The 27,716-nt window shown below is 37.5% G+C and overlaps 2 protein-coding genes across 4 annotated transcripts in view; one reads left to right on the plus strand and one right to left on the minus strand.

Annotated features, from left to right (window-relative positions):
• Window positions 1-873: 873 nt before the first annotated feature.
• On the minus strand, window positions 874-3,151 carry scxb (scleraxis bHLH transcription factor b; the record flags this gene model as incomplete). Its single annotated transcript, XM_079470633.1, has 2 exons — window positions 874-912; window positions 2,588-3,151. 2 exons carry the CDS (start codon window positions 3,149-3,151, stop codon window positions 874-876), a joined length of 603 nt encoding a protein of 200 aa, XP_079326759.1.
• Window positions 3,152-18,781: 15,630 nt separating this feature from the next.
• mroh1 (maestro heat-like repeat family member 1) overlaps window positions 18,782-27,716 on the plus strand; it is a 33,918-nt gene continuing 24,983 nt past the window's right edge. The window contains exons 1-10 of one of the 3 annotated variants that reach the window (XM_079470320.1): window positions 18,782-19,013; window positions 19,394-19,488; window positions 20,469-20,614; window positions 22,346-22,477; window positions 22,686-22,848; window positions 23,220-23,318; window positions 23,428-23,579; window positions 24,337-24,477; window positions 24,602-24,694; window positions 25,245-25,323. In XM_079470320.1, coding sequence (XP_079326446.1) covers window positions 19,458-19,488; window positions 20,469-20,614; window positions 22,346-22,477; window positions 22,686-22,848; window positions 23,220-23,318; window positions 23,428-23,579; window positions 24,337-24,477; window positions 24,602-24,694; window positions 25,245-25,323 — 1,036 coding nt within the window. In that variant the 5' untranslated portion in view covers window positions 18,782-19,013; window positions 19,394-19,457. The remainder of the gene's footprint in view (window positions 19,014-19,393; window positions 19,489-20,468; window positions 20,615-22,345; window positions 22,478-22,685; window positions 22,849-23,219; window positions 23,319-23,427; window positions 23,580-24,336; window positions 24,478-24,601; window positions 24,695-25,244; window positions 25,324-27,716) is intronic. The other 2 variants (XM_079470321.1, XM_079470322.1) reach the window with 2 other exon arrangements.

Raw genomic sequence — 27,716 nt, forward strand, 5'->3', positions numbered from 1 at the left:
CCTTAGAGAGGAGCTATTGCAAGCCTCACAAATGTTACATTTGTTTAAACATACCAATGTTTTATTGACATAAAACGATTCATTGACATAAATAAATAATGTTTATTCCGTTACAATTAAAAAAAGAACAAAGATGTTTGTACTGTACAAATACTGTACAGTAAGTGGAAAAAGTGTGTCCAAATGGTCACAATTGTGATGTGATCAGTGTACTGGTTGAGTATAATTTAGTCTCATCCTAAGCACACTCACAGACAGCACACAAAACTGAAGAAGACTACGGTTTTGTACTAATGTGTTCCTTACTCATTATTGTTTCGGTTGTGCCATTCAATTCATTTATTCTTGCACACTGGTGTGATATTTAATAACCCCTATTATATACCTAAAATGGAGTAAAATCAAAATGTACTGTGATTGCTAATTTTATATGTCAGTCAGACAGATCATATTGTGTAGGTCCAGTTTATGCATTTTTGGGGTCTTTCACAGACCAAACAGAAGCTGTGTGAAACTTTGAGACAAATTTAGCTGTTGCAAAAAGTTTTTCTCATTTAGGGAGGACGTGTAATTTTAAAACTGCAAACATTCTACATTCTGTAGAAAAGTCAAGACTTTTATAAGCACAAAAATAATACATTTACGATAAAATTAATGCAGTTTACTGCTTCTAAATATTGAATAGCAGATTCATTGCAGATTCAGTTCACCTGTCCATAATGATGCAATCCACCGGGAAGTTTATACTGCCGTAACTGGATTAAGCAAAGTTACAATCATGTTTATATACAGCAAACGCACACCGGATGTGCAGTTCGGTCAGTCGCGTTTGTTCAGAAAGAAGTGATGAGAATACTTTTTCTCCTTCCTTCATTAACTCCTTAAGGCTGTTTTTCTTTCTCTGCCTTTGTTCTGAAAGCAAAAAAAGCAGTGATCAGAGAGTGACTAGATTGTAGGTTAAAGGGTCTTTATACATCTTGTACACCCATTTATTTCGCAGACACATAAAAACAATTATCTCATTAGATTTCTAAACAACTTAAGACACTGATGAGCAGTTGAACTCTGACCGTCATTAGTAACAGGACAGAGTTATTCAGATGTCTGAACCTTAAACAGTAATCTCTCATAAATAGACCTTTTCACGGAATCTGATCTCTTTGGGGTGTTGGGGGTCTTGCCATAACGTCATGTTGGGGTGCAGATCCACCTCATGTTTTTCAAGTCTCATTGTATCAGTGTGGCCCACCTGGTACATATTAATCAGTGCAAACTAGTGAGCGTGTGTGGCGATGTGCCATTTAGTTAGCGATGGGATCATTGTGTGTGTGCAGTTTACTGGTTGACTGGTTTAATGTTATTGCCGTTACATGAATAGCGCAAAATCAGTTTACTTCGTAATCTATATTAATATTCAAACACTGAGGGATTTAAAAAATATTCATATTTATGATGTGACTCTTAATTCTAAGCCATCTTTTCTTATAAGTGTACTCAAACTGATATCACACAAATGTTTATTAATTTAGATAACTGGCAAGTAATGCCAAATGGTATCAATGTTGTATATTGCCTTGTCTAGAGGAAACCACTGAACTAAATCATACAGAGAAGTGAATCATAGTTTAGCTCATAACAAAAATATTAAAAGCTTTCAGCTGATGAGACTTTTTAAAATCCTCAACTAATGTTAATTGATCACAGCTGACAAAAGTTTGATTGCGAAATAAATAAGTCTCTATGGCTCATGAAATGTGACCCAATTATTTTTGTAACAGCCTATGAAATAGTAGATGAAAGTCTAAATCTGAGTGTTTTTATTAAACCGTGGTGTTTAAAGGGTCTGTTCGGGATTAGCCCTTGTAATGATGATGAGGGTGTTGAAGGGTTTGGTGGAACTCAGGACATACGTGAACTGCACAGGAAGACGTTCAGGTTGTCATGGGAATAGACCAGATGTTTTTAGCGCTTTGCGCACACACAGCAGACGCAGCAACTTGTGCAAAGTGTTGTGTAAAAACGCACAGAATGTGATGACATACAATGTTCTGGAAGTTAAATAAATTCTTTGTTTTTCTCAAATAGGAAAAACACTTTTGAATTACAATATGTATTCTGACTTTGCGGTTAAACTGAAATCAAGGTTTGGGTAAGTTTCAGAGCCTAAATGAAAAATCATGCTGTAATCTAAAAAATGCTGGGTTATTAAGTCAAAAATAGACCAAATGTTTATTTGACCCATGTGTTGAAACAACCCAGCGTTGTGGGAAAAAACCCAACAATATGTTAAAAAACGAATTAGAAAAACAGTGGCTTTTCTATCAAATATCACAACCTTTAGGCAAAGACCTTTTAGCTCTCAAATTATCGTAATGTGATGACTAGAAAGGTCTGAATGGCATACATAAGTGACAATGCATTAACCCTTGACCTGTCACAAAATAACACAGCAGTTGCATCACTTATCGACTGAAGAATATGTATTTTTAAGTTCTCTGTTTTCAATACAGTATTTCAGAAATACGTTAGATATGCAGTTATACACACTCATATGTTTTTGGCAACTGCATTTAAGCAGTCTACTCACCAGTCGTCTCTGGTTACTGAGGCAGAAGGTGCAGATTTGTCTGGGCTGAGAGTTCTCGGAGTCTGGGCTGGGTGTTGTGTTTTTCTGGAGGTTGTGATGGTGATGATACAAAGCTTCAGAGCTCCTGAGGCAGGGCTGGCCGTCTCCGCACTCGTCTCCAACCAGCAGAACGTTCCCAAGGTGAGAGATATAGCTGGACGCCAACCTCAACGTCTCGATCTTGGACAGTTTCCTGTCAGAGGGTTCAGTTGGTATCAGCGTCCTTAAATCGGTGAATGCTGTATTAACGCTGTTCGTGCGATCTCGTTCCCGGGCGTTCGCAGTGTTCCGCTGCCGTACTTCGGTAACGGGGGAACGGATCTCCGTGGTAATTGCCACCGATCTGCAGCCGTACCTTTTGTTGCGAGCACCTAGCTTGAAGGTGCTGTAGCTGTGAGATGCCATGCTGAAGGTTTTGTCGTCGGACCCAGAGCCTTCGCTACCGTTGTCATCATCCTCAGAGAGCATCCTGACCTCAGAGCACAGAAAGTGACCTGGGGTTGGTCGCACCATCGCAAAAGACATCCTTGCCTTCTTCAGCACCTTACGTCCCCTCGACTCTTCGTCCTCAAGCACAGGAATAAAAAAAATTATCTAGTCTATACAAACTAATGAATAACTTGATGTTCTAACCTTTATAAGCACGTGGACGCACTTCAGTCTTATTCCTGAGTCTACATACAAAGTGACAAGCTCCTCCTGTACTCATACAGCCAACACAGTCCTTTAGGAATCCAGCTACGGTCTCAGCCAATCCTGCAATGCTTGACTAAGTCACTTCTGACTCACTCATTCATAAAAAACAGTCTTTTCTCCACTGTCATCTGTTATTTAGGGTAATAGCGCTCCCCGCATGTGTGTCTGTGTGTGTGTGTGTGGGAGTCAATGAGTGTGTGAGCTCCAGATCTCTCACACGTGTGAGTTTAGCCGAGCGTTTCCTTATGCCTCGGATTTATAGTCAGGGGGTGTGGCTGGGGTCTACTCGCCCTTCCACCACTGTGGATGTGAGATCCAGTGAGTTAGTGGGAGGAATGGGGGTCTCACTCTCTCGCGGTCTCTCTCTCACTTCATTTTTAAGATCTTGACACTGAATTTCTTCTGTTGAAGATTAATCAATGTGACACATTAGCTCATGTCTTTCAATTTATTGACTGTCCACATTTTCAACTTTCAACACCATTTCACTCTTTCTGTCAGAAATCGAAATGGTCAGAGCCAAACGCTTGTCTTTCAATCCAAGTCAGAATGAATTTAACATTCGGTCTGTTGAAGTTAACCCGGATCTTTTTACCTTTGAATTCAGAAACGATCGCATATCACAGAATATAATATAACATTTAGTATATAAATCATAATGTTGTTGTTGCTCGTTGAGACAGCCGCTAGCAGCTCTCTGGCTGATTAAACAGGAAGTGCTCAAGGCTGGGGGAGCTTTAAAAGTAAGCTCCTGATGGATAATGGTTTATGCTCATAATGAACCCCATAATGGTTGTGTGGAGACAATACAATATGATGTATGCTTCGGAGTGGGTTTGAAAGTCTCTGTGGCAGTCGAGTACACGCAGACATGTTCATTTGTCATTCTTGTCCCGCTTTGCCAAAAAATAGAAAGACAGTTTATCGCTTTTTAACTATTACAGAACCCTACTGCACACAAGTGTAATTATGAAAGCTTAAGATCTCACAAAAGCACAACCTCACATTTCATATAAATGAGCCTCAACGCTGTGCACACTGGCACTGGATGTCTATAAATCACATCAGATCAGCAGTTTGTCTCTGCATCTGATTATCATTACGTTCTCTAAAACATCTGTGCAGTGAAATGCCATTATCTCTTTGTTAACTGCCTTATCCTTATGCTCTGTGTAGTTAAACTTGAGCGTCGTGGGTCAGGAAACTGTCAAAATTCATCCCTAATCTTTTTCTCAGGACCGCAGACAGTCCGCTGGACGCATGTCCATTCGTCTAACCACAGTTGAGGACAGGCCAGCAGACACCAACCACGCCTGACAGTGCAGGACCCACAGCTGGCTCATGTGTAAAGAGAGAAGCTGTTTCATTTTAAAGCGCATGTCACATTAAGTGTCACAGTTGAGGTCTAACTGGTAAATGAACAGTGACCTCATGGGTTAGATGTATAGACTGGGGTGGTTTCTCTGGAACGGAGCGATGCTTAGAATAGGCCACATAAGCCTGCGGTCTCAGTGGAAATGGGAGGAATAATTTGGCATCTAGAAGTCATCTCTCCACTGTTGACTGGTAATTGCCTTTCTGTGGCCTTGCTTCTGACTTCCAACCCTCCAACCTCTCTATTTCAGGAGCAGAAATGAAGTCAGTCTTCACTGAAATTCCATGCCGTAATCGTCCCGTTCCTCCAAAGCCAAAGAATTCAGACAGCAAGCAGGTCAGTGGGGCTGACAGATGGAAAAAGTGAACCGTTTAGAAACTTCTGGAATTCTGTGCCCTCCGGTGCACTCTCTGACGAATCGTAGCCTTTAGAAACCTGATTTAACTGAGGTAATTATTTCAAAATGGCTGAAATAAAACTCTAGATATCGAGTAGATTTAAATGTAGATGTTATAAATTAATCTTATTTTTGTTTTGTTCAAATTTGAAATGTGAAGTTTTGTTCATTTTTATTCACAGTAGGGCAACAAATAATTGTTTGTTTTGAACTACCATAATCTGTGTGGTTGTACTTTTACAATCGTTTTATCTTAAAGGAATAGTTTGCCCAAAAATAAAAATTCCTTGCTAATTTACTCAAAGATGTACAGCATTTGATTTCCTTTAGCTAAACAAATTTAACAAAACAAATAATTGTATTTTACAATGCTATAATAGTCTTCTTGCATGGTACTCAAAAGGGCGGAATGCCAAAAAGCACATGCATCATCCATCATTAGAGTATTCCAAATAAATCAGTGTCGGTAGTGTTTGTCTTCTGAAGCAAATCTATACTTTTGTGAGGGAAACTAAACAGTTTTCTCTTATAATATAATTAGTAATAAATTAGTCTTGTTAAAGGAATAGTTCACCCAAAAATGTAAATTCTGTCATCATTTACATTTACTAAAGTTGATCCAAACCTGTATAAATGTTTTTGTTTGGTTGAACACAAAGATAGATATTTGGAAGAATGTTCAGTAGCTCCACACTGCAGAACGCGACATCCAAGGGCAAGGATACAGATCCAGGGCAGATACAGTTTACTCCCATTGCATTGTGATTGGTCGACACTGGATCCAGTCTTTTTCCACTGCGTTTTGATTGGTCGACTGATGCAAGCTAGACTCACGTGACCTTCCAGATATGACACTACTATTGATTTTGGTAGAAGTGAAGGTAGCCTTTTAGAATATGTTGTGAGTAAAGTCTTAAAGTATCAAAAGTACAAGTCTGCAGAAATGTAAAGACTCAAGTAAAGTACAGATACTCCCAAAAAATACTTAAGTACCATACAGTTTCTGAAGAAAAACTTTATTTATTAACATATTTTTAATAGCATATTTTAATAGATTTAGGTTAAGGGAAAGGGTATTTTTAATAACGTATTTTATTAGGTTTAGGGTAAGTGTTTGGGTTAACAAATATGACATTGATAAAAGCAAACGTTGGCGATCAAGAGTTGCCAACCTCGCCCCTGGATCTTGTATTCTGCAGTGAGGACCATTTCAGAATGCAACTGTGCTTCCTGGGTCACCATTGACTACCATAGAACAAATAATCTCATATAGCCTATTTTTTTGGTTCTGCTGAAAAGAAAATATTTTGAAGAATATTGGAAAACAAACAGTTCTGGGGCACATTTGACAACCATTTGAATGGTTTCAGCAAAAAATGTAAATGGACAAATGTTAACAAGCAAATCCAAGCCATAAATTAAAAGCTATCCTGTGCTTCAGTCTGCTTCAGTTAACTTATAGTCCAACTCAATACTTGTGGTCTTGTAGCATGGCTGAAAATTCACACACCATCTAAACATTATACTATGGACCATGCAAGCATGCCTTTAAACTTCTCTCACAGTTTATTTTGAGTCTTTTTCAGTGTGTGCCTGTGGAGCCCTTCCATCATCACATGTGCGACGGGTTTCCCTGAAACACCATTAGTGAATGGGCATTTTCTCACACACACACTGGATTGTGTCACTCAGAATAAGTCATTACAACTGAACCGCGAGCCACGTTGTATTACTCGCACCGAGTAACTCGGGAAAGGCATGTAGTTGGTGGTGTGGCAAGGAACGGAGGGGGGTAAGTCAAGGTCTTATCTTTGAAGTTTGCCTTGTAAAGCAGGCAGCTGGTGAAGCCAATCCCACTGCGACTCTTCGCCCTGAGCTTATAAAATCCACCTCCGCCCCTCGTAACTGGAGCCCTGGGACTAACCTGTGGCCCTGCTAACAATGGCTCACTGCTAATTTAGCGTCTTATTAAAATCAAAGCATTCTCCTTTTTGTTCGTTCTTCATTGTGGGAACACTTCATATATCTTCTCCAGGTGCCACCGCAAGACCAAAAACACCTGCTCATCAAGCGAGGATCGCGTATTATTAGTGTGCAGCGTCACACTTCCACATTTTAACAATTCTTGTTATTTTTATATTAAGCTCTTTACAGGTGAGGTAATTCTTTTCAATGTTGAAATAATATAATACGCATAGACTGTTTAAACTCAGTCACTCCTTCATAGCTATTTCTCTAAAAACTAGCAAGACTGTGGCGCCCCTTATGGAAAGAAATATATATTAAATACATTTCCAATATATAATACATAATTACAATATATGGAAATGTATTATTTAATATAGGCCTATTGCCATATATATTTTGGTTTGTAAGGGGCTATCAAGCAACATTTGCTTAACCAATAGTGTGAATTTTGGGTGGGACAACCAGAATAGCTAATGGAATATTGGTGCGTTTGAGGAACCTGCTTGAAAATAGATTTGAATCCCTTTTGGGGGTAAAATATGGACAAAGCCACCCATTGCTATTTATTGTTACCCTAACAAGGTTTTAGACAAACTTTTTTTTTGAGTGCATTATTTTTTGCAATTCAGTGACAATAGCCATAATGACGTAGGCCTATATACTTGACAGTCAAGATTTGCCAAGTTTATCCACAAAGGAATGAAAAATAGGGCATACTTTATATTCGATAAACTGAATACATTTTTTAAGAAACATGTTTTGTCATCAAGCTCTCCTGTAAACAGTGTTTTCAAAATATCAAAATAATGTATGCTTTTTAACAGATACACTTTGTTCTTTATGTCAAACTATACTCTATAACTGCAGGATTGTTTAAACCCATGGTTGGTTTAAATGAACATAGAAAATGTCCATACGTGACCCAACCATGGGTTTAAACAACCCAGCATATTTTACAGTGTAATCTTTTCATAGCTACTTCTTTAATCAGCCACCTCTTAAATGCGGTTTAGAAAAATTAGCGCTCATGTGAGATTTCGCAGACTTAAGAAGAGAAAAATTACTCATTTAGTGGCACAAGTGCTTCTCAATATAGGGTGGCTCCCTTGACAGGAAATTTGCAATTTGCAGCTATTATTTTTTATTAATGGTGATTACACAGTGACATTACAGAGTCCTGTTTGACCAAGGCAGAATGTCAGAGGCCAGAGGGTCACAGATGTTTTCATTACAACATTCAGCAGTGTGGTTCGTGGTTTGAAATATGTTCATTACAGCTCATAAAGCCTGCTGATGGTGAATAATGAAGGATGGTTCCTTTCAAGCTCACTAGAATACATGAGTAACAATGAGTATCAAATCTTGACTATATTTTGGTAGTATTTAATAAAGTTAAAGTAAACATAATGTTTGTGTCTGAGAGAAATATCTTGCACGGATCAACTCTGCATAGCAGCTAAACACACACACGCAAACCTCTAATTTAACGGAAATGAACCTTAAATGGAAAGTTAAGGATTTCCTTTTGTCATTCATTTCACCATGGACTGGTTCCAACCCTGTTTCTTCTCCGTCAGCCTCGCGCACCCCGTCCTGCTGCTCGTGGTCATTTGTAATGTAAGCAGTAGCTAACTGGCTGCCTATATCATCTTTGCTGCGGGACCAATGAGGTCATTATTTTTGGCTGTGAGGTTCTGTTAATATAGATTAGAACCCAAAAACCAGTCATCCATTTTGGGTGTGGGTGAGTACATGCAGATGGATTTTTGGAACAAATATTTGCTGGCTCCTCTCACGGCTCCATTATGGAGTAAAAGCCAACACTGAGTATAATGTTCAGTTGTGTCTGCTTTATCCTGAAGCGTTGGCTCTGTTATGTCTTTTCTTTATAGCGTTTGGCAGAATAGTTTAACTGTGGTTGCCAGATCAGGGAAAAATGAAAAGCCTTAATGCCGACAAATAAAATGTGTTCAAATGGTTTACAAAACAGCCCCAGTAAATTTGGCACTGAAGCTTACAGTCAGTTTTCAATAAAATGTATGAACTTTCAAACGTACATTTTCCGGAGACTGACAGGAAGTTTTTGCTGTTCGTTTATGAGCGCTTTAATGCTTTTGATCATGTCAATTCTGATTTTTTTATGATTTCTGTGTACGTATGTGTGGCAGAGTTTGAAGTATGGACATATGCTTGTCATTATCCAACATGAATGAGTGTAAGGGAAGTCCGAAGAATATATCAGTCATAGACTGGCAGGACATCTGCCCCAACATATCCTTTTCTAAATATATGTCCTAGATAGCCTCCAAAAACAAATAACTGTGGTCACATCGCCATCTTAAATGAATTGCCCTCTTATTGCTGCCTCATTTGAGATGAATTTGTGCTGCTGAGTTATGACTAAAAGCTGCCCGGGACAGAGAGGTGCATATCAACACTTCATCAGCACCACAGGAAAACATTCTTAAAAAGAGTTTCATCAGCGCTGGATACGTCAGCATGGGATATAAACGGACGGGCTAGAATTATGGATCTTTCACTTGTAATTTGTAATGATACCGTGAGGAGTCATGCTGACAGTTCCTGTGTCAAAGGCGAAGCAGTTTGGGCTGTTTTGTTGTAACGTTTGAGCTGTGTGGGTTTCTGAGCTATTTCTAAAGAGTTATAAAGTAAAAGAAAGCATGTAAAAGTTGGGTTTCTATATAGACACCCAAAATGAACTCAGAGCCAAAAGCTGAAAAGGATTGTCCTTGACCAGTTGGAACTGCAACTAAATACATAGTTTTAATTAAATTATAACTTGAATCTGACCTTCACTTTCGAGTTGGCCTTTCGAGATTTAATTTCAGTTTAGGTTTTTAGCAATTGTGGTTTAGTCACTTGTTTATTTTTTACATTGCTGTATAAGTTTATTACATTTTTACTTCAGTTTTAGTTTATTGCTGAGGTAGCATTTTTCTTTATTTAGTTAAGTTATCAAATAATATTAATATGTTATTTTGTTTCAATTAATAGAAATGTCTTAATATTTTTAGTAAACTTTAACCTTGGCTTTTACTGATGTGGCTTTGCAAGTGATGCAAGTGAATAAAAAACACATGGTGTTTGTCACAAATATTGAAAAAATAATGCCTTTATCATGGTAATGCAAAGTACCGCAACCGTTTTATATTTTAAGAAATATTTTAATATTTTTGTCACACTAAAGAAAAAAAGGCGTTCATTCCAACAACATCGAAAGTATCTTTTACACTATCATCGATAATCTCTATAGTTTTCATTTCTTTACTGGAATCGATTTCATCTGGAGTTTTTCCACAAAGTGTAATGAAATGACGCTGTGTTGATTTAACCTTCGCCCTGAAACTGTCTTCCAAGAGCATCATGAATAAGTTCAGTTGAAATGTTCTCACAGCAGCCTGCAGAGATTACAAATCATAGAAATGTGTTTGTAATGGCTATAAAATAGAAAATAAATGCAGGGAAAGTGCAGTTTACAGCTCAAATCCTCTGCACGCTTGATGAAATACAATAAATTACACCCCAAAACCTGCTTCTCTGTGCACTGGAACTTGAAAAATATTTTGCTTCTTTCCAGAAGTGAAGTTCCTATTTTATATTCAGGCGCTGGCTGGCTAGCTTTAAATGGAGGGAGAAGCTTTATGACTTAACGGTGAATGTTTTCATCCAGCTATAGATGCTATAGATTCATTTTTGGGGTTTTTCTACAATAGCCGCTCACACGCTGATTAGTCCATTAGTCTTTCAGCTAATGCAGTTCACCATTCTATTACTTTCATTTCCTTTTTAATACATCTACGTCTGAACTTTTCAATGTTGCCCTCAGGAGTGGTTTCTCTGCTTAGTTAATGCTACATGAGGCAAGATGTTTTACTTTAAAAGGGGTTTGCGATTTAAGAAAGTTAGGTTTTTTCCTCTTACAGGCCAGCAGTACGTGTGGGGCATCACTTTTGGTTAAGTTTCTACCCACAAATACAGGTCAGAACTTTAAGGAGCTTTGGGACATGAGATCTCAAGACTATCGTTTCTTCCTCTGTCTGGTTTGTTGACCTGACTTCCTGCACCAGATCAGCAGCAGTAATTCACCCTTTATCAAGGTGAGCGTAGAAAACAGAAGTTTGGAATATATTTCAACCATCAAGTTCCCTCAGAAGTCATGTGCTAAGTGGCCTTCTTTAGCTCCGGGTTTGTGACTGTAGACATGTTTTGTTTCATTCTCGGTCTCTAAACCTAAAGCTGACAGTGGTTGGAGAGTCTTTCAGCCAGAAAAATGCTCTTCTGCCACTTTTGTCTACTGCGCTCATAAAGCTCAACCACATATGCGTGGACAGAGGCTCCTTGTGAAAAACAAGATGGCCATACCGAAGTTTGCCAAGAGAAACATTAGTAGACAGAAAAGCTTGAGTCTGAGGAACATTCTTCTCTTCATGGCAGATTCATCATTTTCGAGTTCCACATGGTTTGTGTCTGAAACGTAATGCGGCGTATAATAATGTGTTGGTTTTTGTGGAGTTTGTTTAACCTCTCTTCCCCTTCACTGAACCTGATACGCTCCTTTATTGCTGATTGACTTGTCTGATATGATTTTTGTCTTATGTAATCAATGTTGCCTTGTGCAATCAATAGACACACATAATACATTATTAAAATAGTATATACGTTTGTTTGCATTCCAAATGCCTATTGAATTGTATTACATTGAAAATCTCCTGGTAAATTTTTGGTTTAAGTGTAATTGTGAGAATGCTCTGTTTACGGTAGAGTGTCATTATGTATTAAATAGACCATAGTTTTCCATTCACATGTATGCATAGACCTTGGAGTCCACATCTGTATGTATGTGGTTTTTGTGTCAGCAAGGTTTAATATCACTCCAAATGTATTATGCTGAATAATTTAGATGCATGAAAAACTGTCCTGGCTCTGAGTTTGCATTTCCAGCTCATATTTCACTATGCTGTAGATAGTAACGTCTGACTTGGCTTGGCACGATGGAAAAGAGCGATTTTACACCCACTGAAAGAAAATCATGTTTAATCAATGTACACAATTGAGAAATGAGATTTAACAATGACAAGATGCATTTTAATCATATAGAAAAATTCTGCATATTGTATAATTTAAGAAATTGATGAAGTTCAAAAGGGTTCACTTATTTTTCCCTTATGCAAAACACTGTGGGAGGAATATCACGCCATTTTTTTGTTACTGAAACCTCTCAACATTACATGGCTTGATCCTATGTTGGTTTGTGAATAATTTTTTTTACTTTACGTGAAGGAATAATCTTTAAAAATACAGGAAATGGAGTGTTTTTACTTTGGAAAAAATTGCTTCACTAATTTATAAAGCATATATCCCTTAAAGATACAGTGTGTAATTCTTGGGGTGATCTATTTAAAGAAATGCAATGTAATATGTCTTCAGAGGTGTATAAAGAGCTTACACGATGAAACATTTTGTTTTTATTGCCTTAGAATGATCTTTTTCTATCTACATACACTGCGGGTCCCCTTTTATGTAATCTGCCATGCTCTGTAGTGTTTTGAAAGGGAGGGGTGGAGTGAACGGTTGGTTGCAATTCGCAACCTTGCCACTATATATTACTGACTGGACCTTTAAGAACATTTCAAATCTGGTACTTCTTTAACTCAAATATTTTACTTAAATTTAACCATAATAAAAGAAAGCACTAGATTTTGAATGTACTCAAGTATTAAAGGTAAAAAAAAGCATAAAAAGTACTTGAAAAATGTAGTAGAGTAAGAAGTGTGATATTATGCTTCCTATTTTTTCAAAGTGAAAACACGAGAGTACAGATGCTCAATGTGCATGAGTACAGTTGACGATTGTCCACCTCTGCTTCACTAACAATCTCTGCTCTTGCCAATATAGATACTTCTGCCTTTATTTTATTTCAAGACTAAAAAATGTACAAGCTAACTTGCCAAAATTTCTATGTAACATAAGTTAGTCAACTTCTTATTAAGGAATTGTTGTATGAAAGCAATATCTTATGAAGCCAAGAGACACCCATGGTGGGTGAGGCACCTTAGATCTTTCACGTGCACTTCATATCCAGAAATCAGAGGAGACATTTTATTACAAATGTCAAAACGTGAAAGCAGTACTGTAAGGGCAGGTGCTGTAATGTTTCCTGTGTAATTCGTTTTCTTAAGAGAATACCCACCCAAACCACTTTAGCTGTCAAATTGTGATCATGGCAGCAACTCCTCCAGCTTCCCTTCCTTGATTAGCCTTTCTCTCTGTTGTTTCACCTCCATCATAACCATACCTTGATTTATCTCTTCCTCATTCTCAAGCGTCAGCTGTGTATTGACCTTCAGCACAACAGGAAACCCCCAGAGCTCCATAAAGCAGAAAGTGAGAGTCCTTAGCTGTAAAGCACCTCTGCGTCTTTCCTTTTCTTTGCCTTGATGTCTTTCTCTTTGTTTCTCTCAGCTTCTCAGTTTGTCTCATTCACTCTTTGTGTATAAGAGAAAAGTGACACAGAGCAATAGTTTCATATGTTTGCTCTACGGGGTTGATAAATATTAAGTGCACACGTGTTCGTGATGTTTGTTATTATTGTTTGTAGGGAGACTAACGGCCTCCACCATAGTAAATCACTAGGCTCTCTTGAGGGAAGCAGATCACCGTGAAATGAATCCCTGGTCCTCTTAGTACAAAACACATGCTTGACAAGTGCATCACTACCAACAGATGGCATTAGGTTAGTCTTGGTGCAAGGCATCAATAATGTAGAAAGGACACTCAGTATATTTAGTATTTATACAGTACTAAACATGTTATCCCTGTACAGTATGCTGAATAGGGATGTGTAACCCGATTGATAGCCATATCGTTTTTATGTGTTATATGTGGAAATATGAACTGTTAAAAATGGACATTTAAAGAAACAAGGATATCTTAACAGTTTTTATGAACCTCATAGGCCAGAAAGATTTAGGACCTCAGTGCTTCTCCCGGGCCTTATATGCAATCTGAACATGTCCTTTGTGCATTTTAACCGTTCAAGATTTCTGTCCTAAATGTAAGCCAAGCACGGATGGAGCATAAATTCCTACTTCTGTTTTGTTGTAAAGTATCTTATAGTGCCAAAATTTATACAAAGGACAAAATATTTTTCTCTTGCTCAAATTTCTCGGACTGTTCGTTCTTAGCCACACTGTGTACAAAGAAAGAAAAATATGAATATGTGCACCAATATGACTATAATGTTTCATGGTGTGTTCTGATTTTCATCATGCTTTCTGACTTTTATTCTCATAAACACTGTGACGGTTTTAAACTATCAGTGTGTGCCATGTGACACAACTAAAAGGAAAGGTCTTTCACAGTTGTTGGTTTTCACTGTATTTTCAGGACATCCCAAGACTGTTAAAAGAAGTTCAGATGTGAAGTTTGACATAAAGACTTCAAATACATCCGCCTCGAATGTTTTCAAATAGGCATATTTAAGAGCTTTTTTCTTATTTTCTTTCTCTCATTTATTGTTGGACATGAGGTGAGCTGTAAAGTAATGAGCTTTAAGATACTCTTCCTTCTGTTCTTCTTTATACGCTTTGGACCAAATTCTATACATTTATTTCACAAAATCAGTCTGAAAATACTGTATATGTGAAAATAATGTATTGATTGATTATTTTACTCAAATGGACGTGGATTCCTTGGATGTACGAGGTGAAATTTGAGTTCTGGTAAGCTGTAAATTTGTGCCTTACATCCTTGAAGTGAACACAGTCTAAACTAATCATAATTACCAATTTAATACAATTAATATTTCAAACGGACTCACTTGACTTCCCTGTTAATATGTGTTTAAACAGATTTCTAATTTCTAATTGACAGTACATATACGCCTCAGTGCTTCACAGATAGATACGGAAGCACCACAGTCCCACAATGCATCAGCATGAGTCATTGAAGTTTTTATATGTCATGAGTCAGCAGGTGTGATTTGTCTTTTCAAGAGATTTAACAAGCAATTAAAAGTATTCACTGTTCAAACATTATCATGTATCATCTGACTCATTTCATATATGGCCCAAAGCACAAACACACATGAGCTCAGCACTGGTATGCAAAGACTAACCTGAGGTGACCAATCACCCAAAGCCCAGAATAAAACTTTATTCACAGAGATTTACCGATTTACAAGCTGGTGTCAGTGTCCAGGACGAAAGACAGAAGAGGGGTGAACTCATATTTTTGCAAGTGTTGAGTGTCCTCAGGAGAAGTGAAATTGTAGTTCACAGCTGTTCAAACACACAGCTATTTCAGCATGCTTAATAAGAAAAAGCCATGAGGGCTGTAAAATACATGTAATAAAATGCTATGGATATGGAGAGTGGCAAAGATCCTAACGCTACATTTTGTCCCTTAAATCTGAAAAGATAGACGTTCTGTCGGATAGGAATCACATTTTTTGATATTTGGTGTTATGTTCCACTGGTTTATGGCTATGTTTGGATTATGGCTATTGTATGTGCCCTTGGTCAGAATATACTGACACCTGTCGGTGTGGATCTAATACGTTTTTATTAATTGTTGCTATTTTAATGTACCCTGAAGCTGATTGATTGATTTTATTATTCTAAAACAAATATGTATTTATTTATAGCTGTATAGCATTCACAACATGGCCAAACATTTCATAATAAATTATTTAAAAATAAATCCCATTTAAGTTCAGCATGGTCCAAGTAGCAAATTTTTCCATTTGGTTTGTAAGCATTTGGAAGGATTTCTGTAAGTGGCACAATTTGGGATCTGACAAAGAAGAGAAGACAGAAAGAGACACAACAGAAATTGTTTTTATACAGGTACACTCATCCCACAGGTCAATAAGATGAGCTCATAATAATGACTTAATTACTTTTTCCTCTGGAGACGAAAATGTCATACTGGGATATGTATGAATTGAACCATATTTGGATAATTTAACTCAATGACGGTGACAACACAATTGGAAAGCGTCTTGTTTGGGGCAGGTCTGATGTGATAAATCTGGCCTGTGGAACCGAATGTTTCAGAAAGGCAGGACCTTTTTTATCTCTCTCCCTGTGTTTGTGGAATTGAATTAATGTCAAGAACATGAGAACCAAATTTGAAAAGCTATTGGACAGCAAAGCAGGAGCATGAACCGCTATAAAATGTTCACAGCCAGGTAAGAATTGTTCAAAATGCCCAGCAGACTAATACGCATACTTACTCTGCAAAAGTTGCATTACAATTCATGTTTATGACGTCTTGTTTGATCCAGGACCTTTGTTGCCAGATTTTTGACAGGTATGCCATATCAGCTTTCTTATGCCACAGGGCTCTCACATGTACTGCTTTACCAGCCAACATCGGATACTCAACAAACACAATCTGAACCTCAAAGACAGTTTCAATGAAAACCCTACAGACATCATAAACCCGTGTCTGCCATTAATAAGAGCATTTGCTCCACGTCCAATCACCCGTTGCTTAGCGTGATAACAACTGAATGACATCATCACAGGTAATCTCCAGCTGTAGATATTTAACTTTAAAACAACTCTAGATATTAGACCCCTGGGCAGTTATTCCATGCAACTGCAATAACTATGTCAAGTCTGTCTAGTATAAAAAAACAATAAAAGGTGTTTTCAAACCAACCGTCAACAAATTCATCTTTAAGAGTCCTGCAGTTTTTAATTCTCCGAGTTTTTTTAATCTTTGAAAACAGAATTGAACACAGATCATATTATTCTGTTCATATATATCTGATCACCTTTATGTACGTATCTAAAAATTATTCATTAAACTTAAAATGGGAGTTTAAATGTTATGGGTAGCTTAATAAAACTAAATATTATTTTCAAATTAAAGAAAATCTATTTTAATGCTTTCTACATTTTTCTTCATTTTGATTTTTTGACAAGAAGCCCCCCTAGAAAATTTATTGTAACTCAACATTTTCAAGAACCTTTCTATGGCCCTGGCAGCATATTGCATTGAACACAATCCCGAACTGTTCTCAAACATCACGTCACAGATCTGGTCTCAGATCAGATTACGCTCCTGTCTGTACTGATCCACACCACTCTGTGCTAGCAGCAAAACTGACCCTGACTTACAGCTGCTGTTTGGAATTTTTTTCCTCCACATGTGGTCCTGATTTCTTTGTCTTTAAGCCGAACGTAAATGGTAGATTTAGAGCTTTGGCGTGTGCCTAACCTTTCTATGGGTTTCACCTCTCATTTCAGTGAATATGAAAATATTAATTTTAGGGGTAATGACAGAGCTGTATGGATTCTGAAATTTGTCATGTCCTTCAAGGCATTGAATGCATAACAGACACTCCTTTATGCAGCGAGGGGGGCTTTCTTTACCCACTATACATATATTTATGTACATTTCAAACTTTGAAATACTTTATAGACGCAGATATACGGATAAAGTCCTATATTAATCTAACTGCTAGGTGTACACCATATTTATTGAGTGTATAAATGCCAAATGAATTATTGAGCAACATAAAAGCAAATCATGGTGTGCATATTTGGATTGCATTATAGGGCCGTCAACGAAAACTGAAAAATATTCCTTTCCACCTCTAACGTGTGGTTTAAGCAAACATATATTACAAAACGTATTTATAGCAATTCTAAGATGTCACATATTTTAGGACTGAAAATATTTCATCTGCTTATTTGGCTGTGTGGTGCATACATGTCTGTCACACATTAAGTGCCTCTCAGTAAAAGCAGTAGGTTTTTGTGTGCGATCCATCCCAAACTGTTTATTAGACTGACTCCGTAATTCTGTCTCAGACCTGGAGTCCCAACTGTGCAAAACTGATTGACTTTAATGGTGGCCAATTTTCTCCGCGCATTAAATAAAGAGAAAATGTGTCGGCAGTTTTGCATTTGTAATTAAAATAATAAAGCGTCTTGTGGATTTTGTAGCCTATAGAACAAATAGAAATCCCCAATGTGTCTCGTCAGATGCAGTAAAGCTTTCATCTCACTCTCTGACAAGGCCAAGAAAATAAAGAGCAAAAAATATGGTGCATGCCTTGCAAATAAAACCGGTGTAATTACAGCAGTGTCTGGAAAGCAGGTTCCACAAATCATTTACAGTCGAGGCACTGTTAAAATGGTATTTGAATATTAGCACCAGGAAATATACAGAATGAAACGAACAATTATTAGCCAACCATTTAAGGTGGTTTAGATGTAATTGTTTTAACACGAGGAGCAATAGAAAATTCGCGAATTACAGCAATAAGCAATGGATTGCAGTAGGCCTTAGGTTTGCAATGAAAGTTGATGTTTCCAACTGCAAAAGCATGACCAAGACGCACTGTTGAAATGTTCATCAGCTCCCTCTAGTGCATTTAGTATTGCAGTATTTCACTTTTCATTATTGGAAATTATTTAGCAAATCCACAAATACAGTAAGAACCTGCTCAATCGGCAATATCTGTTGAAATGCAGCTTTATGTATAAAAACGTATTATATTTTAGTTTTAAAAAGAATAAGGTTTTAAAGTCATTTTTTTGTTAAGTTTTCACTTATTAAAGTACACGATCAAACAAAACGATCAAATTTCCCCTGACACGGTGCATATCAATAATATAAAATTGATTTAATGATTGTCTTCTTCGTTGGTGTTTGGACTGCGCGCGGCCCCGCCCACTCCGCTGAGTCGCTCCTCAGCAGCACGTGATTAGGCGTGTTTACCTACGATACAATGTAGCGCCTATGAGACCATCAACCTCACATTAATACAACAATATACCGTCGCGTCTAGGGTTACAATCACCAACTGGACACTGGGGTCTTCGTATACCAATTACTGCTCTATGCGTCTGAGAAAAGGGGATCTGAGTGTGTAGCCTGCGGGCGAACAAGCAACGCGGACGTACGGGGTAAAGGTAATACACGAGTGACATATCGTAATCTTTACTGAAATGTTTAAACAAGATGAACGTTTGTATTCGGGTTGCACTGCTAGCTTTCGGTTCATACCTGTAATCGAACAAATGTAATGCAAAGGCTGTCACTGTACTTTATTATGTCGTTGGGTTTTGAGGAAGTTGACATCGACTGTGTGGACGTGACCTGCAGTGTTTACCAATACGCTCTGTGTTTTTACGACACCTTACCTAAACTGCGCTGTGTCTGTGTCTGAACACGAGCCGATCACAGGGCACCCGACTGAATGTTTGGAAATCCCGAAGATACATGATATGACGTCTAGGCAGCTCGCTAGATGTTGACACGCGTCCTTGATGTTGTTGGTTTGTGTCTGCAGAGTGAGCTCATCCTAGGGACACTGGACAACCAGATGCATTCCTAAATCTGCTGCTGGCCTCGGTATGGGCATTATAGAGGAGACAGATGTTGAGCGTGAGTAACAGTCTAATTCATATCTCTATTCTCTATGCTCCAAAGCAAGGGATCTAATGTTTGACCACACCTGTACACGTTATATGTATATGTAAAGTATATGTAATGCTATTTCACGTGTCGATTTTCATCTCAGATGTTTTAATCTAATAAAGAAACACTATTTCAGCGTTCTTGTAGGGCTTTTGGCTGCCAACCAAAACAGGCCAGCCACCCAAAACAGGCCACGTACTGAGATAGGTAGATTGATAGAACTATACACACTGGAGCTTTATAAATATATGTTGTTGATCCCAGAGGGCACATGTTAAAACCTTAAAACTGGTTCATTTTGAACTACACCGAACAGAGCTTCTTTTGCTTTTAGTGTCTTGTGTAAACTCTTTAGGTAAGATTTGCATCAATGATAATGTATAGATTGCTTGAGGAGAACAATCCAATCAGATAAGCCTATTATATGACCAGATCATCAGACGTCTGTTATGGGATATTCTGCATTGCAGCTCTTTTCGTGCCCTGTTGTATCTCTGTATTGTGAGTTAGGGAGCAGGAATGAGTCATATCCATCCATCATGTTATGTGCTCTGTCTGCTGGTCATGATGTAGCAATGTTAATCTCAGATCAAGTTTATTACAGTAATTCCAATGATTAATTGATCAGATATTCACAACCACTGGAGAGGTACATTTGAGTGGGTGGGGGAATTTATGTTTGGTGTCGACAAAACATTTGTTTAAGTGTGGCATGTCTGATTGCCCCCAGAGTAAGAAATTATGGGGGTCACTAAAAGCTTTGGGTCAGGTTTATCATTCAAGTGTGTTGTGTGTGAGAATGTCATGACAAATGTTTCTGTTAGAAAGATTTGTAATATCCTATTAATATTTTTATGTTTACTTTTTTATATGTATAAATATTTCCATCCATATCATAAATTCATCCGTTATCATCAAATGATATGTATATGTGTTTGTCCAATCAGAGGTGACCCTGGCTCTTTTGGATGCTGCCAATGACAGGGATCCAGTGGTGCAGGAGCAGGTCAGGAAGTCGATCTTGACACTGGGGAAGCAACAGCCGGATAAGGTCCTGTCCATGTGCCAGGACTACCTAATCAAACACCCCAAGGTCAGCCAAAAAGTCATATTAGAACATCTGAACTAGTTTTGAGGAAATTTTCCAATGAAATTATAGGTTTGACACAGATAATTGATGTATGACAGAGAATCCCTAGTTATTGAATGGAGTTCAGGTCTAGGCTAATTGCTTGTTACTGAGCCTCGTCTCTGTGGGTTTGTTTCAGTTGTTTGTGTTTTCCTATTAGAAGATTGTAATGCTGTTTTCATAGACTATACATATAGCTTAATATCATTTTCTTAATGTAATTTTGTGTGGCCTTTAAATTCTGACAAGCATTTACTATCATTGTGTTGTCATGAATTGTTATCACATTACTGTGGAAATAAATTATTTCTGCCTGACGCACTTTTTATAACAACAGGGAACATGTAGTTGTTCGCTGCTGTGAATATAGTTTCTCTTTACCAATACTATGTTCGTATAGTAGTATAGTATTAGTACCTAAACTGTTTTACAAAACAGATCCTGAAGTACTGTGTAAGGCAATATAATATCAAGGACATACTGTACATAAAGTATTAAACATTATTTTACTGAGCAAATTCTTTTGTGCAAGTTCAGATAGTCTCTAACACTGTACACAGTGTTAAGCGATGGTAAATGGTTCATAGGTGAACTGGTGATTTGCGTCATACTGTAGCTTTTGCTACATAATGTATTTAATCCTGATTGAAAGATTATTTAATCTGTAAATAAAAGCATACTGTATTCACCTCTCAATTAAATGGATGTATCTTCACATTGAACGTTTAGGCCTACTAACATTGTGATCTATCACTCTTTAATAGACTTGTTGTATAGCTTGATATAGTGTCTGATGCAGGTCAGTCCACATACAGTATGTTTATCTAAAATTGGTTGACATGTTTAACAGGGTTCCTGTTAGGTACTTTGGTATATTGCAAATAGTAGTCGTAGTGCAAAATTTTAAGTTCCTTTTAACACTAGTTTATTTTAGGCATATCAATGGATTTTGATTTTATACTCGTGTATGTAACAATGAGGCGGCATTGAAGGACACTTGAACGATTGCATGCTGACAGAAAGCAGCTCTAGTATCACTCTATTAGTTTTCCTCTAATAGAGCCTCTGAGGTCAGGATCCCTTTAAAAGAGTTTCCCACAAAATGAGCCAAAATAGGGTTCAAGATAGTAAGATAAGAATCAGTGCCAAATGTCTGTTTCTTAAATAGAAAGCATGCACACACACACCATTTGTAATAAAATATTTATTTGTAATCGAACCTCTTTGTTTTATTGATTTGTAATACCTGAAATAGTGTTGCAGAGGAACCTCGTTACTCACAGACAAGTTGCATTTTAATCACCACGATGGCCTTCTTTAATAGTTTAGTTAATAATATGGTTACATAATTCACAGTCACACAACAGTCATGTGAGTATATACTGTACATTACATACCCTGGGGGAACAATGAATATTACAATGTATGCCTATTTGGACTCTGATTCGGCTTGTCTTTTGTAAAGTCGTTTGCTTTATAAGATTGTAAAACCTATATGAGCCAGTGCTGAGGGCCGGGGCCAGTGTAAGAGTTCACATTAGGTAATGGAACTGTCGATTGCAATATTAAGTGCTTATTAGGCCAGTCACTGTGTCCTATGTTTGATGATCTTGTATCGTAAGCATTTGATGTGCTCGACATGGACACATTTCTTTAAAAGTGTGAGAATAACATCTTTGTGTTTGTCCCATGTAGCTGGTGGTCGGGCACAGAGTGGTGGTCTTGCAAACCATTGAGTTGGTGGTGAAGAGCAGGATAGATGACATCAGTTACCCGAAAATCAAGAATGTCATACATTTGGCATCAGATGAGATGACAAAGTCAAAGGTGATCTTCACTGAGACTATTGTGAAAATTACTCTTTTATCTAAATGCCTTACGGTAAAAATATGAGTAATGTGACTAAATGTACTCTTAAACTTGCAAAATGTTTCTGTTACAAAGATTTGTATGATCCTATTAATATGCTGTTAATATTTATTATGTAAGAGATCTTTTTTACTTTTTATATGTTTAAATATTTCCATCTGCACAGGACGTTGTCCCTGAATGGCAGCAAGCAGCCAGTAATATTTTGGTTGCCGTGGGCAACAAATATATAAATGACATCATGGAGGAGATTCTCAGCAAATTCCAGCCAGGAGTTTTGCCGCACTTCTTTGTGGTCCAAACACTAGCCAATCTCTCAGACTCGAATGGTGCGTGACTAACTTTATTTTCTAATTTCAAATCTCCTGATTCCATTTATAAAAGGCCCACAAGCCTACATTATAAACACATTTTAAATTAGACGTTTGAAGCTTTGTGCTCCGATGTCGTCAGATGATGCCCGGTCATGCTTTGTGCATTTTTCAGTTGATCATCGTTGTTTCACTTCCTCATTTAAAAGAACCTTGTGCACCTTGTGTATTATTGCATTATTATTGCATTATTATTGTGTTTTCTTTCAGTAAAGACCATATTGTTATTTGTAAAAATATATATATATACTACTTATTTTTTAGTTGTCATCCTGAAAACACTCTATACCTTTTGTTTACGGTTTCTGACAGCCTGTTTCTTTTGACAGTGTATGGCATGGTGCCTTTTCTCAATGCTATAATGGGGACCATGTTGCCCATGCTGGGTATGGCCAAACAGGACAACATGAGATGGGTTTTTTCTTCTGGTAAAGTGTTCGACTTCATTAGTTTTCTTGTCGTTTTTAGTGGAATTATATGTTGTGGTCGGAATGAGGTTAACATAAAAATGGTACCAACAATAATGTTCTTTCTTAGCGCTCTGCCGTTTCAGCGAGAGCATTCTAGAGTATCTGGCCAATTTGGACAAGGCTCCTGACCCTACTGTATGTAAAGACACCTTCTCCAGTGAGATCTACTCAGCCTATGACATCCTGTTCACCAGCTGGATTCAGAGCCGAGAGCCCAAGGTACATTCAATGAGATGGAGCACACATCCAATTACTGCTAACTCACTTTGAGTCTAAAGAGAGTCTGTTATCTCAGCAGAAGAGATAAACATGTTCCTGCTGGGTTCATTTTGGTTTTCTTGCTGTTTGGAATATTTAAATGATATACAACTCAAACAGTTTGTGTATTATTACACATCCAAAAGAAAAAAAACACTTAACAGGGAAGAAAGTAATGCTTAATGCAAATCGTACAATCCAACTATATAGTCATGCATGTTTTAAGATAGTGACCTAAAATGAAAAACATCTGTAGTATCATAAGTCGTTCAAAACCTGTATATGACTGTTTTGTCTATGAAACACAAAAGAAAATATTTTGAGAAATGTCTCTGTGGTTTTGTGTCCGTACAATGGGCCAATGCAATGAATTTGCTTGCTTGCATTCTTGAAAATATCTTCTTCTGTATTCTTCAGAAGAAAGAAAGTAATACAGGTTGAAGTTTTTGGTAAGTCGTTTAAGAAAGCAAAATAAATAGGCTAATTGAAAAGGACAGACAACATGCAGACATGAATATTATATAGTTAGTTTCATTGAGTAAATTAATCTTAATTTATATAAAGTGTCATGCGTTTATATTGTGTTTTGGTGAAAATTTAATTTGGGTCTTGGAGCAAAGCCACATGAGGACCTCTGTGTTAGATCGTGAGTTCCTGTGTTAGGAAGTGTTTTGCAAGTGTTTGTGATGTGACTTCTCTCATGTGTGCTGTATTGCAGCTGCGTCTTACTGTGGCAGAGGCTGTTGGGTCATTGAGTCACCTGATGGCTCATGATAAACTGGAAGAACAGCTTCCCAAACTTCTTCCTACTATACTTGGTCTCTACAAAAAGAATGCAGAACACTACATCATTAGCAAGGTAGAGTCGTCCTCACTGTTATGTAAAACCTTAAAGTTAGTTCACCCAAAAATTTTAAAGTTAACTTCTAGATTGAAATAAGTAAAAATAAAAAATCCTTATAGTCTTGTGTTTGTTTCTGTAGAGTCTATGTCAGATTCTGGAGGCCTCTGTGAATATGGGGAGCAGAGTGTTGGAGACTCAGATTGATGGTCTTTTACTCGCACTGCACCAGCAGGTCTGTCTGTCTTTCATACATTCTCTCTATTTTATTCATGTCATGACAGGATGTTTTGATGGACTTCCACGTCTCTTTCGCAACTTCTTTTAAATCCTGTTTTCATTACAGTAGAACAGGTTTTAAGTTGTCTTACCACAAACTCACTCAGCGAACAGCCAAGAGCCATTTAACGGACTTAACAGGAAATCACGAAATGTCTGTTTTCACAGAAGTTGTTGTGGAATTTGTTTCAATTTAATTAGGTCAATATCTTAAATCGGGTTAGAACAGATGTTTATTTAATTGACTTCAAGCTGTACAGCTTCTGTTTTTTTAATACTCTGTAAAGCCGTGTTTAACCCAGTTATTAAATTCCAATTTGTTGTTCCTTATGCTTGTTATAGCCAATATTGTTTTGGACAACCGCCAGTCACTAAAAGAAACGCAGCACTTTTAAAAGCTGTGATTTATTTGTATACAAAGTTCTTTGTTTTTTATTGGTATTTTTTTTGCCGATTTACATTTGTGTTTGTTTTTTAATCCATTAAATCCTCTTTTCTTTATTCAGATATGTTCACCTGTGGACTTCAGCAACCCTCCAACTGTGAAAAATCACAATGAGGTCCTGCGATGCTTCAGTATCCTTGGTGGGTCTCCATTACGCTGTATTTGATTGCATTTGAGTTGAAATGACACATAACATTGTATTATTATTATGGATTTACACAGTTGAACAGAAGCATTGTTTTTCTAGCCGTGTGGACGTTATAATTTTTGAGCTATTTACAGCTGCATCACTTCTTGGCCGTAAACCGGTCTGAATGTTGTATTTCCAGTCAGCTGACCGCTGTAGAAATATATCCAGGTCATGTGCTCTGAGCAGAGATTTGGTTAAAGTGTCACACCAGCAGTCTCCTCCAATCAGTGAGATAAAATTGTACAGTCATGGGTTTGGTGCTGATTTGAGCTGACGCAGACCAGCTGGATCTTTCTTTACATTTTTTTATGTGTTTCAAGGGGATATAAGGATTTTTTTCAGTCAGGACATTTTAAACAATGTGTTGTTCAACTGTGAAAATATTTGGTTACGCGAGCATGCATTCAGTGTGTTGTTTTGCTTTTATTCACTGGGGTTTTCAACTGTTTTAGTAGCGGTTACAGCTATGTGTCTAGGCCAGGGGTCTACAATGGGGGTCTCCTGGGAGTCCATGTCAGTATTGAGTGTTTGCCAATTATAAATTGTTCTCAACTATTTTTTTGTTACACAAAATACAAAATAAAAAAGTTTAACCAAAGTTAGGTTCATCTATTTAAACGCATTATGTAAAAAGTTAATTAAGACTTAAAAATAAAGACTTTACAATAAAGTTACGTTTGTAACAGTTACATTCATTCATGTAAAATTAAACTTTAGTTAATGCACAATGAATTGACATGAGTGAACAATATACATTTATATTCGTATTAAGTAACATCAACAAAAATGAGCAAAATCTGTAAAAATATGTTGTCCAACTAATGTAGGACGGTATAAAAGATGTCCGAGATATGTCCACTGATATAATGTGGCAATGACGTCATTAGGAGCCATATGTCTAAATAATAGCTGTTTTGAGTAACTGAAAATCGACTGTGCCATAGACCAACTCAAACCTGGTCTAAAGTCAATGGTTACATTTATTTTATTTATTTAAAGACAGCGTTACTAGATAATGCACCTCTGGGCTCACCAGCACACAAATATAACAAAATCAATGGATTACAGTGTAAAAGATCATTAATGTTTACATAAAGATAAAAATATGGAGAAGCGTCCAAATTCCGCCGTTCAAATAGCGAATCCTACATGGCGCACCCGCAACTGGCTCTTAAAGGGGTCATATGGCGCAAATTCATGTTTTTCTTTGTTATAAGTTGCCCATGCATGCATAAGACATGTAAATTAGCAAAAATGTCTAAAAGTGAATGCTCAATACAATTGCTTTGGAAACCGATGTTACAAATATACCAATCACTACTCGCTGGTCACTGGCCAATCTTAGCACACCACGCTTTTCAGAGCGATGAGCTTTGCAAAAAATCTGGGCATTTCAGAGAGGCGGGGCAAAGAGGTGACACAAACATGCACGGTATGTGGAAAACACAGCGTTTTTAACCTTAAATCGTGTATACACATTGCATTACATCTAAAACACGATAATATTCATTTTAGCTGTGTCATATGACCCCTTTAAAGGGAATGAGAGATGAGACTCTGATTGGTTTACTGCACTTTACGCCCAAAAAACACCCATTACTCATTACTTGATAATCGGGACCACCCGTCTAGACCATGCACCTGGGCGCGCCGATCGATTTCTCATCGTTAAATTAACAAAAGTGGATTCGGACAAACCCTGGGTGCACCTGCGCCGTGCGCTTTAGACCATGCACCTTGATCGTTAACATAGGGCGCATAGTCTGCGCAGTAGTGAGCGTTAAGGCCTTTAGGTGGAGGCGCGAAATCAAGGTCCCGCCCATATTGGCAGATGTCTTCATCGGATACAAAGAAATCATGTTACCACGCACCTATTTATAACATCTAATTACTAACTAAAACCAAGCTTATTAGAAAAATGACCTAAACCATCTTGTGTGATTTTATTTTTTTATTTGCCGTGATTCCTGTTCGTTTACATAGAAAGGACGGGACCTATAATCCAGCCAGCCACCAGGGGGCAATCAGTTGCTTTGGCTTCACTTTTCAGGTTGTGTGCGGTGCTACCAAATAATGTAATACATTATTAAATGACTCTGTGTGTCAATAATGGTTATTTTAGCTTCTTAACAAAGCATGCAAATGCATTATCATTGGACTGCATTTGTTGGTTTTGGCTATAAAGAGGACAGTGTTATTTGTAATGCTTTTACATCGTTTCTATCCACCAATGGGTTCTTGGCCTGAAAAAGGTTTAAGACCCCTGTTTTAAGTAATGTAGCAGTGCATAAGCCAAAGAAGAGTTTCTATGGGTTATTACTATATTGGATCATTTACCAGACA

Source organism: Barbatula barbatula, assembly GCF_947034865.1.
Source record: "Barbatula barbatula genome assembly, chromosome: 12".
Classification (NCBI taxonomy): Eukaryota; Metazoa; Chordata; class Actinopteri; order Cypriniformes; family Nemacheilidae; genus Barbatula; species Barbatula barbatula.